General features: G+C 41.8%; 2 protein-coding genes across 2 annotated transcripts in view; both read right to left on the bottom strand.

Annotated features, from left to right (window-relative positions):
* Positions 1–6,861: 6,861 nt before the first annotated feature.
* The window catches only part of LOC139537942 (mucin-2-like), a 258,502-nt gene continuing 242,989 nt past the window's right edge, over positions 6,862–22,374 (bottom strand). Inside the window, exon 12 of the transcript XR_011667627.1 lies at positions 6,862–7,363. The gene's annotated coding sequence lies outside the window, so the exon portion shown is untranslated. The remainder of the gene's footprint in view (positions 7,364–22,374) is intronic.
* The window catches only part of LOC139537943 (uncharacterized), a 25,643-nt gene continuing 10,130 nt past the window's right edge, over positions 6,862–22,374 (bottom strand). Inside the window, exons 5-11 of the mRNA XM_071339846.1 lie at positions 16,953–17,127; positions 16,566–16,707; positions 10,399–10,545; positions 9,947–10,002; positions 9,067–9,774; positions 8,897–8,979; positions 6,862–8,821 (exon numbers count right to left, since the gene is read on the bottom strand). Coding sequence (XP_071195947.1) covers positions 8,744–8,821; positions 8,897–8,979; positions 9,067–9,774; positions 9,947–10,002; positions 10,399–10,545; positions 16,566–16,707; positions 16,953–17,127 — 1,389 coding nt within the window. The 3' untranslated portion in view covers positions 6,862–8,743. The remainder of the gene's footprint in view (positions 8,822–8,896; positions 8,980–9,066; positions 9,775–9,946; positions 10,003–10,398; positions 10,546–16,565; positions 16,708–16,952; positions 17,128–22,374) is intronic.

Here is a 22,374-nt window from a genome sequence, read left to right as displayed (position 1 = left end):
CCATGTTTACGGATTTAGGGTTGTACCTGGTGGGTTCCTTGATCATTTGTGTGAGATTGAGGGCATCTAGCTTAGATTGTAGGACTGCCGGGGTGTTAAGCATATCCCAGTTTAGGTCACCTAACAGAACAAACTCTGAAGCTAGATGGGGGGGCGATCAATTCACAGATGGTGTCCAGGGCACAGCTGGGAGCTGAGGGGGGTCGGTAGCAGGCGGCAACAGTGAGAGACTTATTTCTGGAGAGATTAATTTTTAAAATTATAAGTTCGAACTGTTTGGGCATAGACCTGGGAAGTATGACAGAGCTTTGCAGGCTATCTCTGCAGTAGATTGCAACTCCTCCCCCTTTGGCAGTTCTATCTTGACAGAAAGTGTTATAGTTGGGTATGGAAATCTCAGAATTTTTGGTGGCCTTCCTAAGCCAGGATTCAGACACGGCAAGGACATCAGGGTTGGCAGAGTGTGCTAAAGCGGTGTAATTAAAAAACTTCTATTCAAAATGCAAAATATACCTGAAATTGGCAACGTACACGCACACACACACACACATGAAAACACTTCTACGGTTATTGAACACCAATTAATCTGAGCCTTAGCACTACAAATAGACTTCAGGTAAGCTCACCTCTTTTGAGAGAACTTTGCAAACATGGAGGCAGTGAGAGTGAGAGGAAGAGGACGAGGAAGAGGTAGAGAGAGAGGAGGAGGAGGAGGAAGAGGACAAGAACAAAGAAGGGGACCAGGCAATAGACAGAAAAATATTTCCGACGACATTAGGGCAACTTTGGCGGACCGTGTCATAAATCATGGCCTGACGATGAGGGAGGCAGGGAGTCCAGCCCAACCTGAGTCCAGCCCAACCTGAGTCCAGCCCAACCTGAGTCCAGTCCAACCTGAGTCCAGCCCAACCTGAGTCCAGCCCAACCTGAGTCCAGCCCAACCTGAGTCCAGCCCAACCTGAGTCCAGCCCAACCTGAGTCGCTACACGGTAGCATCCATAATACGGACATTTAGACTGGAGAACAGGTATGTCTTCAACGTTCTACACTAGACTGTACCTATGGAATTGTTGCACGTCATTCTGCATCACAGTACAATACAATGTAGTCCTACAATATTAGGTTTACGCTCCTCAGTGAACAAAAAAAATAGGTGAAGTACATGTAATACAGTTTTGATGTTACTGTGTACAGTATGTAAAAACATAACTAACCAATGACATCATATTCTTGTATTTTCTACAGAGCTGCCAGACGACCTCCTGAGGGTGGAAGGAAACGTCTGTTCACCAGGAACAGGAACTGGCCGTTGTCAATCTAGTGTTGGCAAACAACACCATCCGCCTACATCAACTACGAGAGCAAATCAGATCACACAACGTTCCATAATAATCAACCGTGTCACTATGTTGACACTCTGCCGCCATCTGAAGATCTCAGATGACCATCTGACAGTGACGGGGGAGAAGGGTTACAGCATGGTCAGAGCCTCCCACGGTGTCAGGACAGGATCCTGGTACTTTGAGGTCTCCATCGACGAGATGCCCGCCGACACCGCAGCCAGACTGGGCTGGTCTCAGCCTCCTAGGTAGATACTACAGAGACACACACTCGCACGCACTTACGATGAGGCAGCTGTACAGGGTTCCATTTGAGAGGAACAGCGTTAGAGTCAAACGTTTGTAGCTTGTAGTTTTGACTGTGTGTCTGACCCAACCCACCCCCCCCGCCCCCCATCGCCATCCTTGTGTGGAAATGTAGACATTGTAGTCCTGTATCTTGAGTTACACCGTATTCACGGTAAAGTGTTTGCATTTCCTGTTTTACAGAGAGTCCTGGACTTTGATGCAGCTGCACAGCCTCATGAGTTTGTTTTCATTGATGAAGCTGGATTCAATCTATTTAAAACCAGGTGACGGGGCCGACATGCTATAGGACAAAGAGCCGTTGTGAATGTCCCTGGGCAGCGCAGGAGAAAAATCACCTTGTGTGTCGCCATTAGTCTGCAAGGAGTTCTCCATCACCACGCCACCCTGGGTCCCTACATACTGCAACACATCATCATATTTCTGTATGCACTACATAATGTAGTTGTACAGGACGGACCAGAGCAGCCCAGGTTTGTTGTCATCTGGGATAATGTTAGTTTCCACCGGGCTGCTCTGGTCAGGGACTGGTTCACCAACGACAATAACTTCACAGTTGTATAAATCAAATCAAATCATCAAATGAAATGTATTTATATAGCCCTTCTTACATCAGCTGATATCTCAAAGTGCTGTACAGAAACCCAGCCTAAAACCCCAAACGGCAAGCAATGCAGGTGTAGAAGCACGGTGGCTAGGAAAAACTCCCTCGAAAGAACAAAACCTAGAAAGAAACCTAGAGAGGAACCAGGCTATGAGGGGTGGCAAGTCCTCTTCTGGCTGTGCCGGGTGGAGATTATAACAGAACATGGCCAATATGTTCAAATGTTCATAAATGACCAGCATGGTCAAATAATAATAATCACAGTAGTTGTCGAGGGTGCAGCAAGTCAGCACCTCAGGAGTAAATGTCAGTTGGCTTTTCATTAAGAGTATCTCTACCGCTCCTGCTGTCTCTAGAGAGTTGAAAACAGCAGGTCTGGGGCAGGTAGCACGTCCGGTGAACAGGTCAGGGTTCCATAGCCGCAGGCAGAACAGTTGAAACTGGAGCAGCAGCAGCAGACAGTATCCTTTGCAGTTCCCACACACTGTAACGGTTTGGACACAAAATGCTGTCACCGCTTACCTCACATATCCAAGCTTCATATATTCAGGTAGAGTCTCCTCAAACAACAATAATATCGACAGGCTTTTCTCCTTCCTTCCATTTATCATACGGGTGACGTGCACTGACCGGTCCTGGGATTTTATGACTATGGTACTCATTATCTATATCCAACGAGACTCCGGCTGTAACTCCTTTGGCCCTGCTCCGAAGATCAGTACAGGTTACTTCTGACGTGGACAATTTAGCAAAATCCAGTGTACGCTTCTTATGTTCCTCATAAACACAATTAACCAAAACAAGGACGCTTCACCAGTCTCAACGTCAACAGTGAAGAAGCGACTACGTGATGCTGGCCTTCTGTGTCCCTTCCGCGGGACGGTTGAGCTAACATAGGCTAATGCGATTAGCATGAGGTTGTAAGTAACAAGAACATTTCCCAGGAGATAGACATATCTGATATTGGCAGAAAGCTTAAATTCTGCACTGTCCAATTTACAGTAGCTATTACAGTGAAATAATACCATGCTATTGTTTGAGGAGAGTGCACAATTTTGAACATGAAAAGTTGTTAATAAACAAATTAGGCACATTTGGGCAGTCTTGATACAACATTTTGAACAGAAATGCAATGGTTCCTTGGATCAGTCTAAAACTTTGCACATACACTGCTGCCATCTAGTGGCCAACATTTAAATTGCACCTGGGCTGTAATAATACATTATGGCCTTTCTCTTGCATTTCAAAGATGATGGTCCAAAAAAATACAAAAGAACAGTTGTTTTTTCTTTGATTTATATTCTACTACATTCCTTTCAGATTTCCATAAACTTCAAAGTGTTTCCTTTCAAATGATATCAATAATATTTTTATCCTTGCTTCAGGAGCTACAGGCAGTTAGATTTGGGTATTTCATTTTAGGCGAAAATGTCAAAAAAGGGGCTAATCCTTATTAATTAAATAGTACCCGCAAAACACCAGTCTCAACGTCAACAGTGAAAAGGCGACTCCATGATGATGGCCTTCTAGGCAGAGTTGCAAAGAAAAAGCCATATCTCAGACTGGCCAATAAAAATAAAAGATTAAGATGGGCAAAGGAACACAGACACTGGACTGAGGAACTCTGCCTAGAAGGCCAGCATCCTGGAGTCGCCTCTTCACTGTTGACGTTGAGACTGGTGTTTTGCAGGTACTATTTAATGAAGCTGCCAGTTGAGGACTTATGAGGCATCTGTTTCTCAAACTAGACACTCTAATGTACTTGTCCTCTTGCTCAGTTGTGCACCGGGGCCTCCCACTCCTCTTTCTATTCTGGTTAGAGCCAGTTTGCGCTGTTCTGTGAAGGAAGTAGTACGCAGCGTTGTACGAGATCTTCAGTTTCTTGGCAATTTCTCGTTCATGGAATATCCTTCATTTCCCAGAACAAGAATAGACTGACGAGTTTCAGAAAAAAAGTTATTTGTTTCTGGCCATTTTGAGCCTGTAATCGAACCGACAAATGCTGATGCTCCAGATACTCAACTAGTCTAAAGAAGGCCATTTTTATTGCTTCTTTAATCAGGAAAACAGTTTTCAGCTGTGCTAACATAATTGCTTAAGGGTTTTCTAACGATCAATTAGCCATTGAAAATGAAAAAATTGGATTAGCTAACATAACGTCCATTGGAACACAAGAGTGATGGTTGCTGATAATGGGCCTCTGTACACCTATGTCGATATTCTATAAAAATCTACCGTTTCCAGCTACAATAGTCATTTACAACATTAACAATTTCTACACTGTATTTCTGATAAATTGTATGTTATTTTAATGGACAAAATAATCAATTTTCTTTAGAAAACATTTCTAAGCTACCCCAAACTTTTGAACGGTAGTATTACCTCAATTACCGCAACTAACCTGTAACCGCACATTGACTCGGTACCGGGACCCCCTGTATATAGGTTCACTGTTGCTATTTTATTGTGTAACTTTATTTTTATTTTTATTTAATTTTTAGCAAATATTTTCTTACTTACTTAAAACAAAATGCATTGTTGTTTAAGGGCTTGTAAGTAGAATTTCACGGTAAGGTCTACACCTGTTGTATTCAGAGCTTTGATTTGATTTGAAGTTTCTATAACTGAGAATGTTGTTGCTTTTCGGCCGGCTAATTGCGAATTTATTTTTGTATTTTAATTAAATACGCTAATTTATTTTGATACATTAGTCTTATGTGTATTTTGTCATTATAAGTGGTAATTTATATCCATCCCTGCTAGTGACGACCACTATATATACAGTACCAGTCAAAAGTTTGGACACACCTACTCATTCAAGGGTTTTTCTTTATTTTTACTATTTTCGACATTGTAGAATAATAGTGAAGACATTAAAACTATGAAATAGCACATATGGAATCATGTAGTAACTAAAAAAGTGTTAAACAAATCGAAATATATTTGAGATTTGAGATTCTTCAAAGTCGCCACCCTTTTCCTTGATGACAGCTTTGCACACTCTTGGCATTCTCTCAACCAGATTAATGAGGAATGCTTTTCCAACAGTCTTGAAGGAGTTCCCACATATGCTGAGCACTTGTTGGCTGCTTTTCCTTCGCTCTGCGGTCCAACTCATCCCAAACCATCTCAATTGGGTTCAGGTCGGGTGATTGAGGAGGCCAGGTCATTTGATACAGCACACCATCACTTTACTTCTTGTTCAAATAGCCCTTACACAGCCTGGAGGTGTGTTGGGTCATTGTCATTTAGGGGCAGCAGGGTAGCCTAGTGGTTAGAGCGTTGGACTAGTAACTGAAAGGGTGCAAGATCGAATCCCTGAGCTGACAAGGTAAAATTCTGTCATTCTACCCCTGAACAAGGCAGTTAAACCCTCTGTTCCTAGGCTGTCTTAGAAAATAAGAATTTGTTCTTAACTGACTTGCATAGTAAATAAAGGTATAAAAAATAAAAAACATTGTCCTGTTGAAAAACAAATGATAGTCCCACTAAGCACAAACCAGATGGGATGGCGTATCGCTGTGGTAGCCATGCTGGTTAAGTTTGCTTTGAATTCTAAATACATCCCTGACAGTGTCACCAACAAAGCTCCCCCACACCTCCTCCATGCCTCACAGTGGGGACCACACATGCGGAGATCATCCGTTCACCTACTCTGCGTCTCACAAACACACAGTGGTTGGAACCAGAAATCTCAAAGTTGGACAATTTTTTGGACCAGTCTAATGTCCAACCGCTGTGTGTTTGTGAGACGCGGAGTAGGTGAACGGATGATCTCCGCATGTGTGGTTTCTTGGCCCAAGCAAGTCTCTTCTTATTATTGGTGTCCATTAGAAGTGGTTTCTTTGCAGCAATTCAACCACGAAGGCCTGATTCACGCAGTCTCCTCTGAACAGTTGATGTTGAGATGTGACAGTTACTTGAACTCTGTGATGCATTTATTTTGGCTGCAATCTGAGGTGCAGTTAACCTTAATGAACTTATCCTTTGCAGCAGACGTAACTCTGGGTCTTCCTTTCCTGTGGTTTCATTGATGGTTTTTGCGAATGCACTTGAAGAAACTTTCAAAGTTCTTGACATTTTCCGTTTTGACTGACCTTCATGTCTTAAATTTAATAATGGACTGTCATTTCTCTTTGCTTATTTGAGCTGTTCTTTTCATAATATTACCCTTTTTTTTAGCAAATAGGGCTTTTTTCTTCTGTATACCACCCCTAACATGTCACAACACAATTGATTGGCTCAAGAAAAAAAATCCACAAATTAACTTTTAACAAGGCACACCTGTAAATTGAAATGCATTCCAGGTGATTCCATCATGAAGCTGGTTGAGAATCCACCACCTTTTCAGGATCGTCCAGGCCAGAGCGTGGACCTTAGGACACTATGAGTGGACACTCTCCTGGGTTGGTTTGGCCCAGAATCACCCCTCATACGACTCCTAACAATGCACTCAGTACCTTTAGTTGGGTCTCAAGTTCCTTCAAACCAGCAATTCAGGTTCCGGATAGACTAATTAACCAGATGCTACGAATCCTCCATTAATCCAGTCTGTTTCAGAAACCTAGAGTAAAACGACGTGCTCTTGTATGATTCTTTGATGACATGGGGTTTAAGAACAATGAAGCAAGTTTATTCAAAATTACAGAAACAGGCATAAAAAGTCCCAGATCAATCAATGACAAATCAATATCACCAATCGATGATAAGCAAAAACATTCCTTGGATTAAATTCAGAGATGTCTTCAGCGCTCTTAACTAAACCCTTAACTAAACCCTTAACTAAACCTTTAATTGTCTATTACAATTTCACGAGTAGCACAGTATTTAATAACAAGAAAAACAGGTTCTTACCTTCTACAACTTAACAGCTTTTTGTCTCCCCCCTCAGGATGATCAGTCCCTCAGTTGGTGTCTAAAAAACTAACAGCTACTAGAACACTTCTATCAATGAGGTAACCTTAAGGGTTCCTCCTAGAATATACTAGAACACTTCTATCAATGAGGTAACCTTAAGGGTTCCTCCTAGAATGTACTAGAACACTTCTATCTATGAGGTAACCTTAAGGGTTCCTCCTAGAATGTACTAGAACACTTCTATCAATGAGGTAACCTAAAGGGTTTTCCAGATCAAGCTAGCATTATTAATATACTTCATTAACATCAACTTCTTAAAACATTTTTCAAACATGAACCTTTCCTAATCCCTTCACCCTCCTACCTTTACTAAATTCTGATCTTACCACAACCTAATGTATTACTCCAGTTATATCTTAATACTTCAATATTTTAAACATTTCAGCATTATAACATTTTACCATTTATAACGTCTCATTATCAAACTCCTAAGGCCTTGTCCTCTGAGCCTAATAAAACACAGTCTAAATGATTCACACCTTAAAGAAAACAACATTATAAAACTCCTAACCTTTAACTGCATTATTTTAACACCCCTTTAATATCTCCCAATGTTTATCTCCCAATGTTTATCTCCCAATGTTTTCAACCTTTAACATTTAATATATTTAACCTTTAATAAGTGTTTCAATAAATTCCAGTCGCAATAATCTCTTATTCTCTTTAGTCAATGTCAATTCTCCCTCATTGTTCATTCTTCTTTATGCTCCATGTGTGAGTGAAAGTGAAACTTCTTCCTGAGTGTGTGTGTGGGTGTATACAAGTGGGTCCTCCCTACCTGTGTCCTCTGTCACTAAAATGTCACAGAAACCTGAGCCTCAACCAACAATTCTTTACACAGGAAAGAACCTCAGTCTACCTCTGTACATTACCAAACAGGAAAGAACCTGTCTACCTCTGTACATTACCAAACAGGAAAGAACCTCAGTCTACCTCTGTACATTACCAAACAGGAAAGAACCTCAGTCTACCTCTGTACATTACCAAACAGGAAAGAACCTGTCTACCTCTGTACATTACCAAACAGGAAAGAACCTCAGTCTACCTCTGTACATTACCAAACAGGAAAGAACCTGTCTACCTCTGTACATTACCAAACAGGAAAGAACCTCAGTTTACCTCTGTACATTACCAAACAGGAAAGAACCTCAGTCTACCTCTGTACATTACCAAACAGGAAAGAACCTCAGTCTACCTCTGTACATTACCAAACAGGAAATAACCTCAGTTTACCTCTGTACATTACCAAACAGGAAATAACCTCAGTCTACCTCTGTACATTACCAAACATATTTATGTTCTATTTCTTCTTGTAGACATAAATCATTTACATTTTAGTCATTCAACTAACATCCAGTAAGACGTAGCGTCAGTTCATTCAACTAATCTTGGCAACCCAGAACAAAAATCATAATTTATGTTACGTGCGTCTGTCCACGAGAGATTAGTACAAATCAACCATATTCTGTCATTATAAGGAACCACTTTTTCTTCAAAAGAACTTTCTGCAGAATCAGAACCAGGAAGAAAAGACAAGTAGGAGTGAAGAAAGTTGATCTGAATTCCTGTTCCTCCCTCAGCTGATGTCATGAGTGGCTCTCAGGTGTAGCGTGAAGTCTCCTGGCAGCCCTCCTCTGATCAGGTTATCACGGAGCTGGAAACACAACACACACAGTGATTATCAGGTAGAGCTGAGGAGAAACCTGTCTGATCTGACAGTGACACTGACCTGCTGTAACACCTCGTTTCTGATGTAATCATCTGTTAGTTGGATCAGAGAGGACAGTTTTATCCTCAGTACAACAACGTATCCTGTGGAAACACAGTTAATCCACATTATTACAACACACACACACAAACAATTTTTTACATTTGAACAAAAGTTAATTTTGTACTTACTAGGCCCACTGCTCTTTGTGGTACTGTCCACAATATGGGTTGTGAGATCGATGGTTGGGTTTGTACTTAAAGGTGGGGATGCTGTGGTAGTTGTGGTCGCTGTGGTAGTTGTGGTCACTGTGGTAGTTGTGGTAGTTGTGGGTCCGTATGTACTGACATTTGTGGGCGTGGTTGTGAGTTCAGTAGTTGTTTGGGTGGTAGTTAGAAGTGCAGGTGCAATCTGTGTGGTTGTGAGGTTTATTGTCAGAGGAGGGGAGGTTGTTGGCTCTGCTGAGGTTGTCAGGTTTATTGTCAGAGGGGAGGTTGTTGGTTCCTCTGTGGTTGTGAGGTTTATTGTCAGAGGAGGAGAGGTTGTTGGTTCCTCTGTGGTTGTGAGGTTTATTGTCAGAGGGGAGGTTGTTGGTTCCTCTGTGGTTGTGAGGTTTATTGTCAGAGGAGGGGAGGTTGTTGGTTCCTCTGTGGTTGTGAGGTTTATTGTCAGAGGAGGGGAGGTTGTTGGTTCCTCTGTGGTCGTGAGGTTTATTGTCAGAGGGGAGGTTGTTGGTTCCTCTGTGGTTGTGAGGTTTATTGTCAGAGGAGGGGAGGTTGTTGGTTCCTCTGTGGTTGTGAGGTTTATTGTCAGAGGAGGGGAGGTTGTTGGTTCCGCTGTGGTTGTGAGTTGTATTGTCAGAGGAGGGGAGGTTGTTGGTTCCGCTGTGGTTGTGATGGCTGTAGCACAAAGACAGACAAATAGACAGACAGACAGAGATGTGTTGATTGATTGATTCGTTGTTAATTGTCTCAAACATACATTTCAACTTGCATCTGTAAGTAACAGTGAGACTAGCAGAACACCAGAAAGGGGATCATTAACCTCATGCTGTAGTGAAACTGTACCCACCGCTTGTGTTTCCAACCCTGACGATCACACAGCGCAGCTCAGAGTGATACTTGGAACTGAGAAGATCAACAGAACAACTGTTAAACAGATCTTTGTTAAACAGCATTTTATAAAACATTACAAACCCAAACAAACCACATACCACATACCATTGGTTTAATGAAAAAGGTCAAACCCAATCAAACCACATACCATTGGTTTAATGAAACATGTCAAAGCCAAACAAACCACATACCATTGAAGGGAAAGGCAGGTTAAAACCTAGTCAGTTGAACAACTGAATGCATTCTACTAAAATGTGTCTAAATGTACATTTAACTGATAGTCTTGATAGTAGCCTTCTGAAATGATGGATTATGCTCGTTAATTTGTTGCCTTTATTTAATCAGGTAAGTCATTGGAAGACATTATGTTGAGCTATAAGTTTCCAGTTGAAGTGGTTGCAGACTGACCTGTTGTTCACTCCCTGAGCGATGAAGCACACAGGATAGTACCCTCCCTCCTCATCCTCAGTGGGCGTCCATCTTAGAAGGTACTCTCCTGGGACAGTGGTGTTCTCTGTGATATTGGAAGGTCCACTCACCAACAGCTCTGAAACCCTGAAACACACAGGGAGAAAACAATACAATGTCATTTTTAGTTTTCATTATGAACCCCATTAGCTGTTGCTTAAGCAGCAGCTACTCATCCTGGGGTCACACAAAACATAAAACATTACATTATACGTAACATTAATAGACAAGATAAGCTCAAGGACAGAACTGCATCACTTAAAAATCTGAATAAAATAAACAAAAAACGTGTTAATGTGTTAAATGTTAGACTGAAAATGTTGTGAATAAAGTTGACAAATAAGATGGTGTATTGACTGAAAATGCCAGATCAGGAACCATATCAGTATGTGTATTGACTGTATATGCCAGATCAAGAACCATATCCGTTTGTGTATTGACTGAAAATGCCAGATCAGGAACCATATCAGTTTGTGTATTCAAATCAAATCAAATCAGATGTTATTTGTCACATACACATGGTTAGCAGATGTTAATGCGAGTGTAGCAAAATGCTTGTGCTTCTAGTTCCGACAATGCAGTAATAACCAACGAGTAATCTAACCTAACAATTCCACAACTACTACCTTAAACACAGAAGTGTAAAGGGATAAAGAATATGTACATAAAGATATATGAATGAGTGATGGTACAGAACGGCATAGTTAAGATGCAGTAGATGGTATAGAGTACAGTGGTACTCTATACCAGAGGGTGGTGTAGGTGTCCTGGAGGGCAGGTAGTTTGCCCCCGGTGATGCGTTGTGCAGACCTCACTACCCTCTGGAGAGCCTTACGGTTGTGGGCGGAGCAGTTGCCGTACCAGGCGGTGATACAGCCCGACAGGATGCTCTCGATTGTGCATCTGTAGAAGTTTGTGAGTGCTTTTGGTGACAGGCCAAATTTCTTCAGCCTCCTGAGGTTGAAGAGGCGCTGCTGCGCCTTCTTCACAACGCTGTCTGTGTGGGTGGACCAATTCAGTTTGTCCGTGATGTGTACGCCGAGGAACTTAAAACTTACTACCCTCTCCACTACTGTTCCGTCGATGTGGATAGGGGGGTGCTCCCTCTGCTGTTTCCTGAAGTCCACAATCATCTCCTTTGTTTTGTTGACATTGAGTGTGAGGTTATTTTCCTGACACCACACTCCGAGGGCCCTCACCTCCTCCCTGTAGGCCGTCTCGTCGTTGTTGGTAATCAAGCCTACCACTGTAGTGTCGTCCGCAAACTTGATGATTGAGTTGGAGGCGTGCATGGCCACGCAGTCGTGGGTGAACAGGGAGTACAGGAGAGGGCTCAGAACGCACCCTTGTGGGGCCCCAGTGTTGAGGATCAGCGGGGTGGAGATGTTGTTACCTACCCTCACCACCTGGGGGCGGCCCGTCAGGAAGTCCAGGACCCAGTTGCACAGGGCGCGGTCGAGACCCAGGGTCTCGAGCTTGATGACGAGTTTGGAGGGTACTATGGTGTTAATTGCTGAGCTGTAATCGATGAACAGCATTCTCACATAGGTATTCCTCTTGTCCAGATGGGTTAGGGCAGTGTGCAGTGTGGTTGCGATTGCGTCGTCTGTGGACCTATTGGGTCGGTAAGCAAATTGGAGTGGGTCTAGGGTGTCAGGTAGGGTGGAGGTGATATGGTCCTTGACTAGTCTCTCAAAGCACTTCATAATGACGGAAGTGAGTGCTACGGGGCGGTAGTCGTATAGCTCAGTTACCTTAGCTTTCTTGGGAACAGGAACAACGGTGGCCCTCTTGAAGCATGTCGGAACAGCAGACTGGGATAAGGATTGATTGAATATGTCCGTAAACACACCAGCCAGCTGGTCTGCGCATGCTCTGAGGACGCGGCTGGGAATGCCGTCTGGGCCTGCAGCCTTGCGAGGGTTAACACGTTTAAATGTTTTACCCACCTCGGCTGCAGTGAAGGAGAGCCCGCAGGTTTTGGTAGCGGGCCGTGTCAGTGGTACCGTATTGTCCTCAAAGCGAGCAAAAAAGTTATTTAGTCTGTCTGGGAGCAAGACATCCTGGTCCGCGACGGGGCTGGTTTTCATTTTGTTATCCGTGATTGACTGTAGACCCTGCCACATACCTCTTGTGTCTGAGCCGTTGAATTGCGACTCTACTTTGTCTCTATACTGGCACTTTGCTTGTTTGATTGCCTTGCGGAAGGAATAGCTACACTGTTTGTATTCGGTCATGTTTCTGGTCACCTTGCCCTGGTTAACCTGTTGAGGACAGAGGGCGCTGTTTTCACTTTGGGGGAAATTCGTGCCCAATTTAAACGGCTTCGTACTCAATTCTTGCTCGTACAATATGCATATTATTATTACTATTGGATAGAAAACACTCTAGTTTCTAAAACCGTTTGAATTTTGTCTGTGGGTAAAACAGAACTCATTTGGCAGCACACTTTCTGACCAGGAAGTGGAAAGTCTGAATTCGATGTTCTGTTCAAGGACCTGCCTATAAATGGGCATGATACGTATGACTATACCTGCACGTCATACACCTTCCTCTAGATGTCAAGAGGAAGTGAGAGAAGAAATTAGTTGATTATCTTGGTCTGAGATGGAATGAATCCTCTTTGAATGACGTGTCCTCCATTTTCGGTTTTCTGGAAGGCGCGTGGAGGGACCTGTAATTGCCTTTTGAAAAGCTGTCGTTATAGGCGAATACTATCTCCGGCTTTGATTTTATTTGATACATGTCACAATATCATCGTAAAGTATGTTTTTTCAATATAGTTTTATTAGATTATTGAAATTTTTTCGGGACGTTAGGCGTGTTGCTTTGTCTGCATATGTTCAGGAAGGATAGCTTCGCGCCACTTGGCCAGTGTGCTTGCTAATTCAAGAGGGAAAAACGACGTTCTAATACCAAACAAAGACGGTTCTGGACAAAGGACCCCTTGTACAACATTCTGATGGAAGATCACCAAAAGTAGGACCCATTTTGTGATGCTATTACATATATCTGTCGAACTGTGTACTAGTAGTTTTGCGCCCATGTTTTGGGCATCTCTAGCCATAACGTAAGCCTTATGTCGTAATGAAGATATTTTTAGAATTCTAACACTGCGATTGCATTAAGAACTAATGAATCTATCGTTTCCTATACAACATGTATTTTTTTGTAATGTTTATGAATAGCTATTTGGTCAGAATAGGTGAGAGTCTAATAGAAATATCCGCACATTCTGGGAAAAAGATGCTACGTTAGCATAATGGATAACCACTGATTTCAGCTCTAAATATGCACATTTTCGAACAAAACATAAGTGTATGTATAACCTGATGTTATAGGACTGTCATCTGAGGAAGGTTTATGAAGGTTAGTGAAAATTAATATCTTTTGCTGGTTTATTCGCTAACGCTAACGTGCCTATTGCTATCGCTAACGTGCCTTGATGAATGAATGCGGTTGTGTGGTAGGCTATTGTAGTAAGCTAATATAATGCTATATTGTGTTTTCGCTGTAAAACACTTAAAAAATCGGAAATATTGGCTGGATTCACAAGATGTTTGTCTTTAATTTGCTGTACACCATCGATTTTTCAGAAATGTTTTATGATGAGTATTTAGGTATTTCACGTTGGTCTCTATAATTACTCTGGCAGCTTCGGTGCTATATCTGACGGTAGCTGTGATGGTAGCAGCAATGTAAAACTGATTTATACCTCAAATATGCACATTTTTCGAACAAAACATAGATTTATTGTGTAACATGTTATAGGACTGTCATCTGATGATGTTGTTTCTTGGTTAGTTTGGTTGGTTCTTGGTTAGTTTGGTTGGTTTCGTGCATGCTACCTGTGCTGTGAAAAATGTCTGTCCTTTTTTGTATTTGGTGGTGAGCTAACATAAATATATGTGGTGTTTTCGCTGTAAAACATTTAAAAAATCGGACATGTTGGCTGGATTCACAAGATGTGTATCTTTCATTTGCTGTATTGGACTTGTTAATGTGTGAAAGTTAAATATTTCAAAAAAATATTTTTGGAATTTCGCGCTCTGCCTTTTCAGTGGAATGTGGGAGGAGTTCCGCTAGCGGAACGCCGGGGCTAGACAGGTTAAAAGCAGTGGTTCGCGCTTTCAGTTTCGCGTGAATGCTGCCTTCAATCCACGGTTTCTGGTTTGGGAATGTTTTAATCGTTGCTGTTGGTATGACGTCGTCGATGCACTTTCTAATGAACTCGCTCACCGAATCAGCGTATTCGTCAATGTTGTTGTTGGACGCAATGCGGAACATATCCCAATCCACGTGATCGAAGCAGTCTTGAAACGTGGAATCAGATTGGTCGGACCAGCGTTGAACAGACCTGAGCTCCGGAGCTTCTTGTTTTAGTTTCTGTGGAGTCGTGGTCAGCTTTTCCGAAAGGAGGGCGGGGGAGGGCCTTATATGCGTCGCGGAAGTTAGAATAACAATGATCCAGGGTTTTACCAGCCCTGGTAGCACAATCGATATGCTGATAGAATTTAAGGAGTTTTGTTTTCAGATTAGCCTTGTTAAAATCTCCAGCTACAATGAATGCAGCCTCAGGATGTGTGTTTTCCAGTTTACATAGAGTCAGATAAAGTTCGTTCAGGGCCATCGATGTGTCTGCTTGGGGGGAATATATACGGCTGTGATTATAATCGAAGAGAATTCCCTTGGTAGATAATGCGGTCGACATTTGATTGATAGGAATTCTAAGTCCGGTGAACAGAATGACTTGAGTTCCTGTATGTTGTTATGATCACGCCACGTCTCGTTAATCATAAGGCATACCCCCCCGCCCCTCTTCTTACCAGAAAGATGTTTGTTTCTGTCGGCGCGATGCGTGAAGAAACCAGCTGGCTGCACCGACTCCGTTAGCGTCTCTCGAGTGAGCCATGTTTCCGTGAAGCAAAGAACGTTACAGTCTCTGATGTCTCTCTGGAATGCTAACCTTGCTCGGATTTCATCAACCTTGTTGTCAAGAGACTGGACATTGGCGAGTAGTTGTTTAGGGTCGCCGGCTGGGATCCGATCCATTGTACTGGGTGGAAGGCAAAACACAGGATCCGCTTCGGGAGAGTCATATTCCTGGTCGTAATGATGGTGAGTTGACGTTGCTCTTATATTCAGTAGTTCCTCCACACTGTATGTAATGAAACCTAAGATTACCTGGGGTACCAATGTAAGAAATAACACGTAAAAAAACAAAATACTGCATAGTTTCCTCGGAACGCGAAGCGAGGCGGCCATCTCTGTCGGCGCCGGAAGTCAGAAAGGAACAGGAACCATATCAGTTTATATATTGACTGTACATGTCTGATCAGGAACCATATCAGTTTATGTATTGAGTTTACATGTCATATCAGGAACCATATTAGTTTATTTATTGAATTTACATGCTAGATCAGGAACCATATCAGTGTATTTATTAACTTTACATGTCAGATCAGGAACCATATCAGTTTATGTATTGACTGTACATGTCTGATCAGGAACCATATCAGTTTATTTATTAACTTTACATATCAGATCAGGAACCATATCAGTTTATGTATTGGCTTTACATGTCTGATCAGGAACCATATCAGTGTATTTATTAACTTTACATATCAGATCAGGAACCATATCAGTTTATGTATTGGCTTTACATGTCAGATCAGGAACCATATCAGTTTATATATTGACTGTACATGCCAGATCATGATTGAGCAGGAACCATATCAGTGTATGTATTGACTGTACATGCCAGATCAGGAACCATATCAGTTTATCAGGCAGGAACCGGAGGTCAGACAGACTACTTTGGGATTAATCTTTTGTTGTCCCGCAGATTATTTTGTTTCGGCCATCTTTCTGCTTTGTATGCGTTAGCCTGTGCCTACCAATTGTATTATAATCATGTATTTTTCACATTAGTCACATACTCAGAATTCGCATCTTCAACTTCAGTCCCCTACCTTTCCTCTCCTAGTTGGGCGTGTGGTCTCATTGAAAGTAGGCGGCCTACATGGGCTGAGATCAACACACCTGTTAAAACCCCTGATTTAGGCTATACCTATCGGCTATGTGTTTCCACGTTTCATTTCTCTTACGTGGAGTTTGTAGCCTGTGCTCTGACAGTGATTTCCAGGGGTTGGTCTGCAGAGGCGTACAGCAGTGCACCCTGGGCTGGTGTTGGAGACAGGAACATGGGTAGGTACAGCCCCTCCATACAGGATGGAACCGGGGGGTCCACTGCAAGACAAACCATGGAGTTTTGAGATACAACACATAGCGTCATGTTTTTCAGTATAAATCGTTACCACAACCCCTCTACTATGCTACAGGGTTGGAAACTCTGCATAAAATGCAATGACAATCAAATTCACTACTTCCACTACTACTGGAAACAAAGCATAGGCATCATCTTATTCTATAAAGAGAAACAACTTGTTAGAAAGTAGATATAAAGATAAACTATATAGATAATATATATGTACCTCTCACTACAAACTGAACAGGCAGTTTGCAGAGTGTATTATTTGAGGTCCTGTTAGATTGATATCCGTCAGTATAGGAGAGAGAGATGGACTGAGTCGGGAAATCCTCCATCATTAACTGAACTGCATATGTTCCAGTGGTATTACTGTTGCCCCAAAATGACAAGGTGCAGTTCTGAGGGAGACAAGATAAAAACAAGATTAAAGGGTCAATATGTTATTGCTACATGCATTTTTTAACCTTTAAACAAATTATATAAAGCCATATATTCTTGAAGGATATAACTTGTCAATGCCGTATGAAATGTACAAGAAAGTCACTAGGTAATCCAAGGCTCTCCTATCAGAATGTGAGCCTTCTGCTAGCTGGTTCTCTATCAGAATGGAAGCCTTCTGCTAGCTGGTTCTCCTATCAGAATGGAAGCTTTCTGCTAGCTGGTTCTCCTATCAGAATGGAAGCTTTCTGCTAGCTGGATCTCCTATCAGAATGGAAGCCTACTGCTAGCTGGTTCTCCTATCAGAATGGAAGCCTTCTGCTAGCTGGTTCTCCTATCAGAAATGAAAAGCATGCCCAAATTAAACTGCCTGCTACTCGGGCCCAGAAGATATGATATGCATATAACTGGTGGATTTGGATAGAAAACACTCTGAAGTTTCCAAAACTGTTAAAGTGAGTCTACCAGAACTGATTTGTCAGGCAAAAATCTGAGAAAAATCCATTCAGGAAGTCGTTTCTTTTGTTGGTTTTCTAGTTTTCTATTCAATGCCATTACAGTATCCATTGACTTAGGACTCAAATTGCAGTTCCTATGCCTTCCACTAGATGTCAACAGTCTTTAGAAATTGTTTCAGGCTTGTATTCTGAAAAATTAAGACGGAATGAGTGGACCCTAAATTGTTACTGAGCTTTTTCATGCGTGCGACCGAGAGAGTACCTTTCTTGTTTACCTTTTATATTGACGACGTTATTGTCCGGTTGAAATTGTATCGATTATTTAGGCTAAAAACTACCTGAGGTTTGAATATAAACATCGTTTGACATGTTTCTATGAACTTTACGGATTCAATTTTGATTTTTTGTCTGCATGTTTTGACTGCGTTTGAGCCTGTGGATTACTGAAGAAAACGCGTGAACAAAACTGAGGATTTTAGATATAAAGAGACTTTATCGAACAAAAGGAACATTTATTGAGTAAATGAATGTCTGCTGAGTGCAACCATATGAAGATCATCAAAGGTAAGGGATTAATTTTATCTCTATTTCTGACTTGTGTAACTCTTCTACTTGGCTGGTTACTGTTTGTAATGATTTGTCTGCTGGGCTATGTTCTCAAATAATCGTAAGGTATGCTTTCGCCGTGAAGCATTTTTTAAATCTGACACCGTGGTTGGATTCACAAGAAGTTAATCTTTAAACCTATGTAAAATATGTTTTGTTTTCTGAATTTTCATAATGAGTATTTCTGTATTTGAATTTGGCGCCCTGCAGTTTCACTGGCTGTTGAAGAGGTGGGACGCTAATGTCTCACGTACCCAAGAGAAGTTAACCTAAAACACCATATGTGAATTGATTGACCCTCATCTCTCTTCAGAGTTCGTTCTGTTAGGTGACCTAAACTGGGATATGCTTAAAGGATATGTGGGACGGTAGAGTCCCACCTCGTCAACAGACAGTGAGACTGCAGGGCGCCAAATTTAAAACAACAGAAATCCAATAATTAAAATTCCTCAAACATACATGTATTTTACACCATTTTAAAGATACACTTGTTGTAAATCCAGCCACAGTGTCCGATTTTCAAAAAGACTTTACGAGGAAAGCAAACCAAGCGATTATGTTCGGTCAGAGCCAATTCACAGAAAAACATAACGATTTTACCAGCCATAGAGAGGAGTCACAAAAAGCAGAAATATAGATAAAATGAATCACTAACCTTAGGGCTCTCCAGAGGATTATGTGTCTGTCCAACACGTCACCGGGGGCAAACGACCTGCCCTCCAGGACACCTACAGCACCCGATGTCACAGGAAGGCCTACAAGATCGTCAAGGACAACAACCACCCAAGCCACTACCTGTTCACCCCACTATCATCCAGTCATCCAAGGCGAGGTCAGTACAGGTGCATCAAAGCGGGGACCGAGAGACTGAAAACAGCTTCTGTCTCAAGGCCATCAGTGTAAGGGTGTGCGTAACCGGTGGCAGGGAAGTCAGACGCAGCAGAGCAGAACTAAGTAATAGCCGAAACAGTATAATAGCAAAACCAACGGCATAAAGAGTAACAAGACATGGGTACAAAACCCGTCGCGCACCAGTCAACAATGTGCACAAGCACTTACAACAAACAATACCACACAAAAAACATGGGAGGGAACAGAGGGTTAAATACACAACACGTAATGAGGGAATGAAAACCAGGTGTGTGGGAAAACAAGACAAAACCAATGGAAAATGAAAAATGGATCGGCGATGGCTAGAAGACCGGTGACGTCGACCGCCGAACAAGGAGAGGAACCGACTTCGGGAGAAGTCGTGACAATCAGACTGTTAAATAGCCATATCTAGCACATTAGAGGCTAATGCTCTATATACATAGACTTGAAATCACTGGCCACTTTAGTAATGGAACACAGGCCGCTTTAATAATGTTTACATATCTTGCATTACTCATCTCATATGTATATTCTGTATTCTATTCTACTGTATCTTCGTCTATGCCGCTCTGACATCGCTCGTCCAAATATTTATATATTCTTAATTCCATTCCTTTACTTAAGATTGTGTTTATTGTTAGATATTACTTGTTAGATATTATTTCACAGTTGGAGCTAGAAATTCAAGTATTTCGCTACATCCACAATAACATCTGCTAAACACGTTTATGTGACCAATAAAAAATCTACCTGGAACGTTATAGTAATCACATGATTGTCATTCAACCCATCAACAACAACTCATCTGTAACGGTCGTCATAGTCGTTCTCCTCCTCAGACGAGGAGGAGCATGGATCGGACCAACACGCAGAGTGGGTAGTGCTCATGATAATTTATTAACTCGAAACTGAACACTTACAAATACAAAAACAACAAACGTGACAAAACCGAAAACAGTCCCGTGTGGCACGAACACCCACAAACACACACGTGAACCCCGGCTGCCTAAGTATGATTCTCAATCAGGGACAACGATTGACAGCTGCCTCTGATTGAGAATCATACCAGGCCGAACGCACCAAACCCCAACATAGAAAACAACACATAGACAACCCACCCAACTCACGCCCTGAACATACTAAATAAATACAAAACAAGAGAAAACAGGTCAGGAACGTGACATCATCAACTAACAATATACTGTAGAACACTTAACACTAGACGCGCCGAGACAGTCATTTTGACTGCATATACATTTAAATGTGAAAGTCATCCCCCAATCCGTCCTGGACGTTTCCTTAATAAGTATATTAAACACACGTATGTTGTTAGAATATCACAAACAGTTTTATGAAGACAATTGTTATTTATTAATTTTGAGCAAAAATGTATATAATTTTTAAAAAATCCTTTTACCAAGACATTTTTATTTCTTTCTACATAGTATCAGAAGAGCAGATTCTGAGGTTTACAGAACTCTTACATTTGCCAACTCTTAACATTTAAGAGATGAGCTCTATTTCAAAATATCACTTTTTCCAAGAAGAACCACTGTTCACCTGCATTCCAGAAGTGAGCACACGGCAGCAGATACAGTAAGATTATCTAATGAAAATGCTATTGGCTCGTTTCAGCTTGTTGTATCATTGTTATAAATACCATGTCTTGTTTTGAGGTGTTTTGACTGATGCCATGTCTATGCTAATATAGCAAAAAATATCTAGCTATCTAACCAACAACTGTAATGATGGATTTGAGAGACAACAAGGGCTCATTGTGAAAGTGTATTTATGTTTTCAATAAACATTTGGAGACTAAATATAGTTTACATGTTGTCAACAAGCTAAGCCAACCCATCTGTTCTGTTGCTAAACAACTAGCCCCGTCAGTTTTGTTGCTAAACAACCAACCCCGTCAGTTTTGTTGCTAAACAACCAGCCCCGTCAGTTTTGTTGCTAAACAACCAGCCCCGTCAGTTTTGTTGCTAAACAACCAGCCCCGTCAGTTTTGTTGCTAAACAACCAACCCGTCAGTTTTGTTGCTAAACAACCAACCCGTCTGTTTTGTTGCTAAACAACCAACCCGTCAGTTTTGTTGCTAAACAACTAACCCGTCTGTTTTGTTGCTAAACAACCAACCCGTCAGTTTTGTTGCTAAACAACCAACCCGTCTGTTTTGTTGCTAAACAACCAACCCGTCTGTTTTGTTGCTAAACAACCAACCCGTCTGTTTTGTTGCTAAACAACCAACCTGTCTGTTTTGTTGCTAAACAACCAACCCGTCTGTTTTGTTGCTAAACAACCAACCTGTCTGTTTTGTTGCTAAACAACCAACCCGTCTGTTTTGTTGCTAAACAACCAACCCGTCAGTTTTGTTGCTAAACAACCAACCCGTCAGTTTTGTTGCTAAACAACTAGCCCCGTCAGTTTTGTTGCTAAACAACCAACCCCGTCAGTTTTGTTGCTAAACAACCAGCCCCGTCAGTTTTGTTGCTAAACAACCAGCCCCGTCAGTTTTGTTGCTAAACAACCAGCCCCGTCAGTTTTGTTGCTAAACAACCAACCCGTCTGTTTTGTTGCTAAACAACCAACCCGTCAGTTTTGTTGCTAAACAACTAACCCGTCTGTTTTGTTGCTAAACAACCAACCCGTCTGTTTTGTTGCTAAACAACCAACCTGTCTGTTTTGTTGCTAAACAACCAACCCGTCAGTTTTGTTGCTAAACAACCAACCCGTCTGTTTTGTTGCTAAACAACCAACCCGTCAGTTTTGTTGCTAAACAACCAACCCGTCTGTTTTGTTGCTAAACAACCAACCCGTCTGTTTTGTTGCTAAACAACCAACCCCGTCAGTTTTGTTGCTAAATAACCAACCCGTCTGTTTTGTTGCTAAACAACCAACCCGTCTGTTTTGTTGCTAAACAACCAACCCGTCAGTTTTGTTGCTAAACAACCAACCCGTCAGTTTTGTTGCTAAACAACCAACCCGTCAGTTTTGTTGCTAAACAACTAGCCCCGTCAGTTTTGTTGCTAAACAACCAACCCCGTCAGTTTTGTTGCTAAACAACCAGCCCCGTCAGTTTTGTTGCTAAACAACCAGCCCCGTCAGTTTTGTTGCTAAACAACCAACCCGTCTGTTTTGTTGCTAAACAACCAACCCGTCAGTTTTGTTGCTAAACAACCAACCCGTCTGTTTTGTTGCTAAACAACCAACCCGTCAGTTTTGTTGCTAAACAACCAACCCGTCAGTTTTGTTGCTAAACAACCAACC

Source organism: Salvelinus alpinus, chromosome 13, assembly GCF_045679555.1.
Source record: "Salvelinus alpinus chromosome 13, SLU_Salpinus.1, whole genome shotgun sequence".
Lineage (NCBI taxonomy): Eukaryota > Metazoa > Chordata > Actinopteri > Salmoniformes > Salmonidae > Salvelinus > Salvelinus alpinus.
This window is presented reverse-complemented; position numbering and strand designations above follow the sequence as displayed.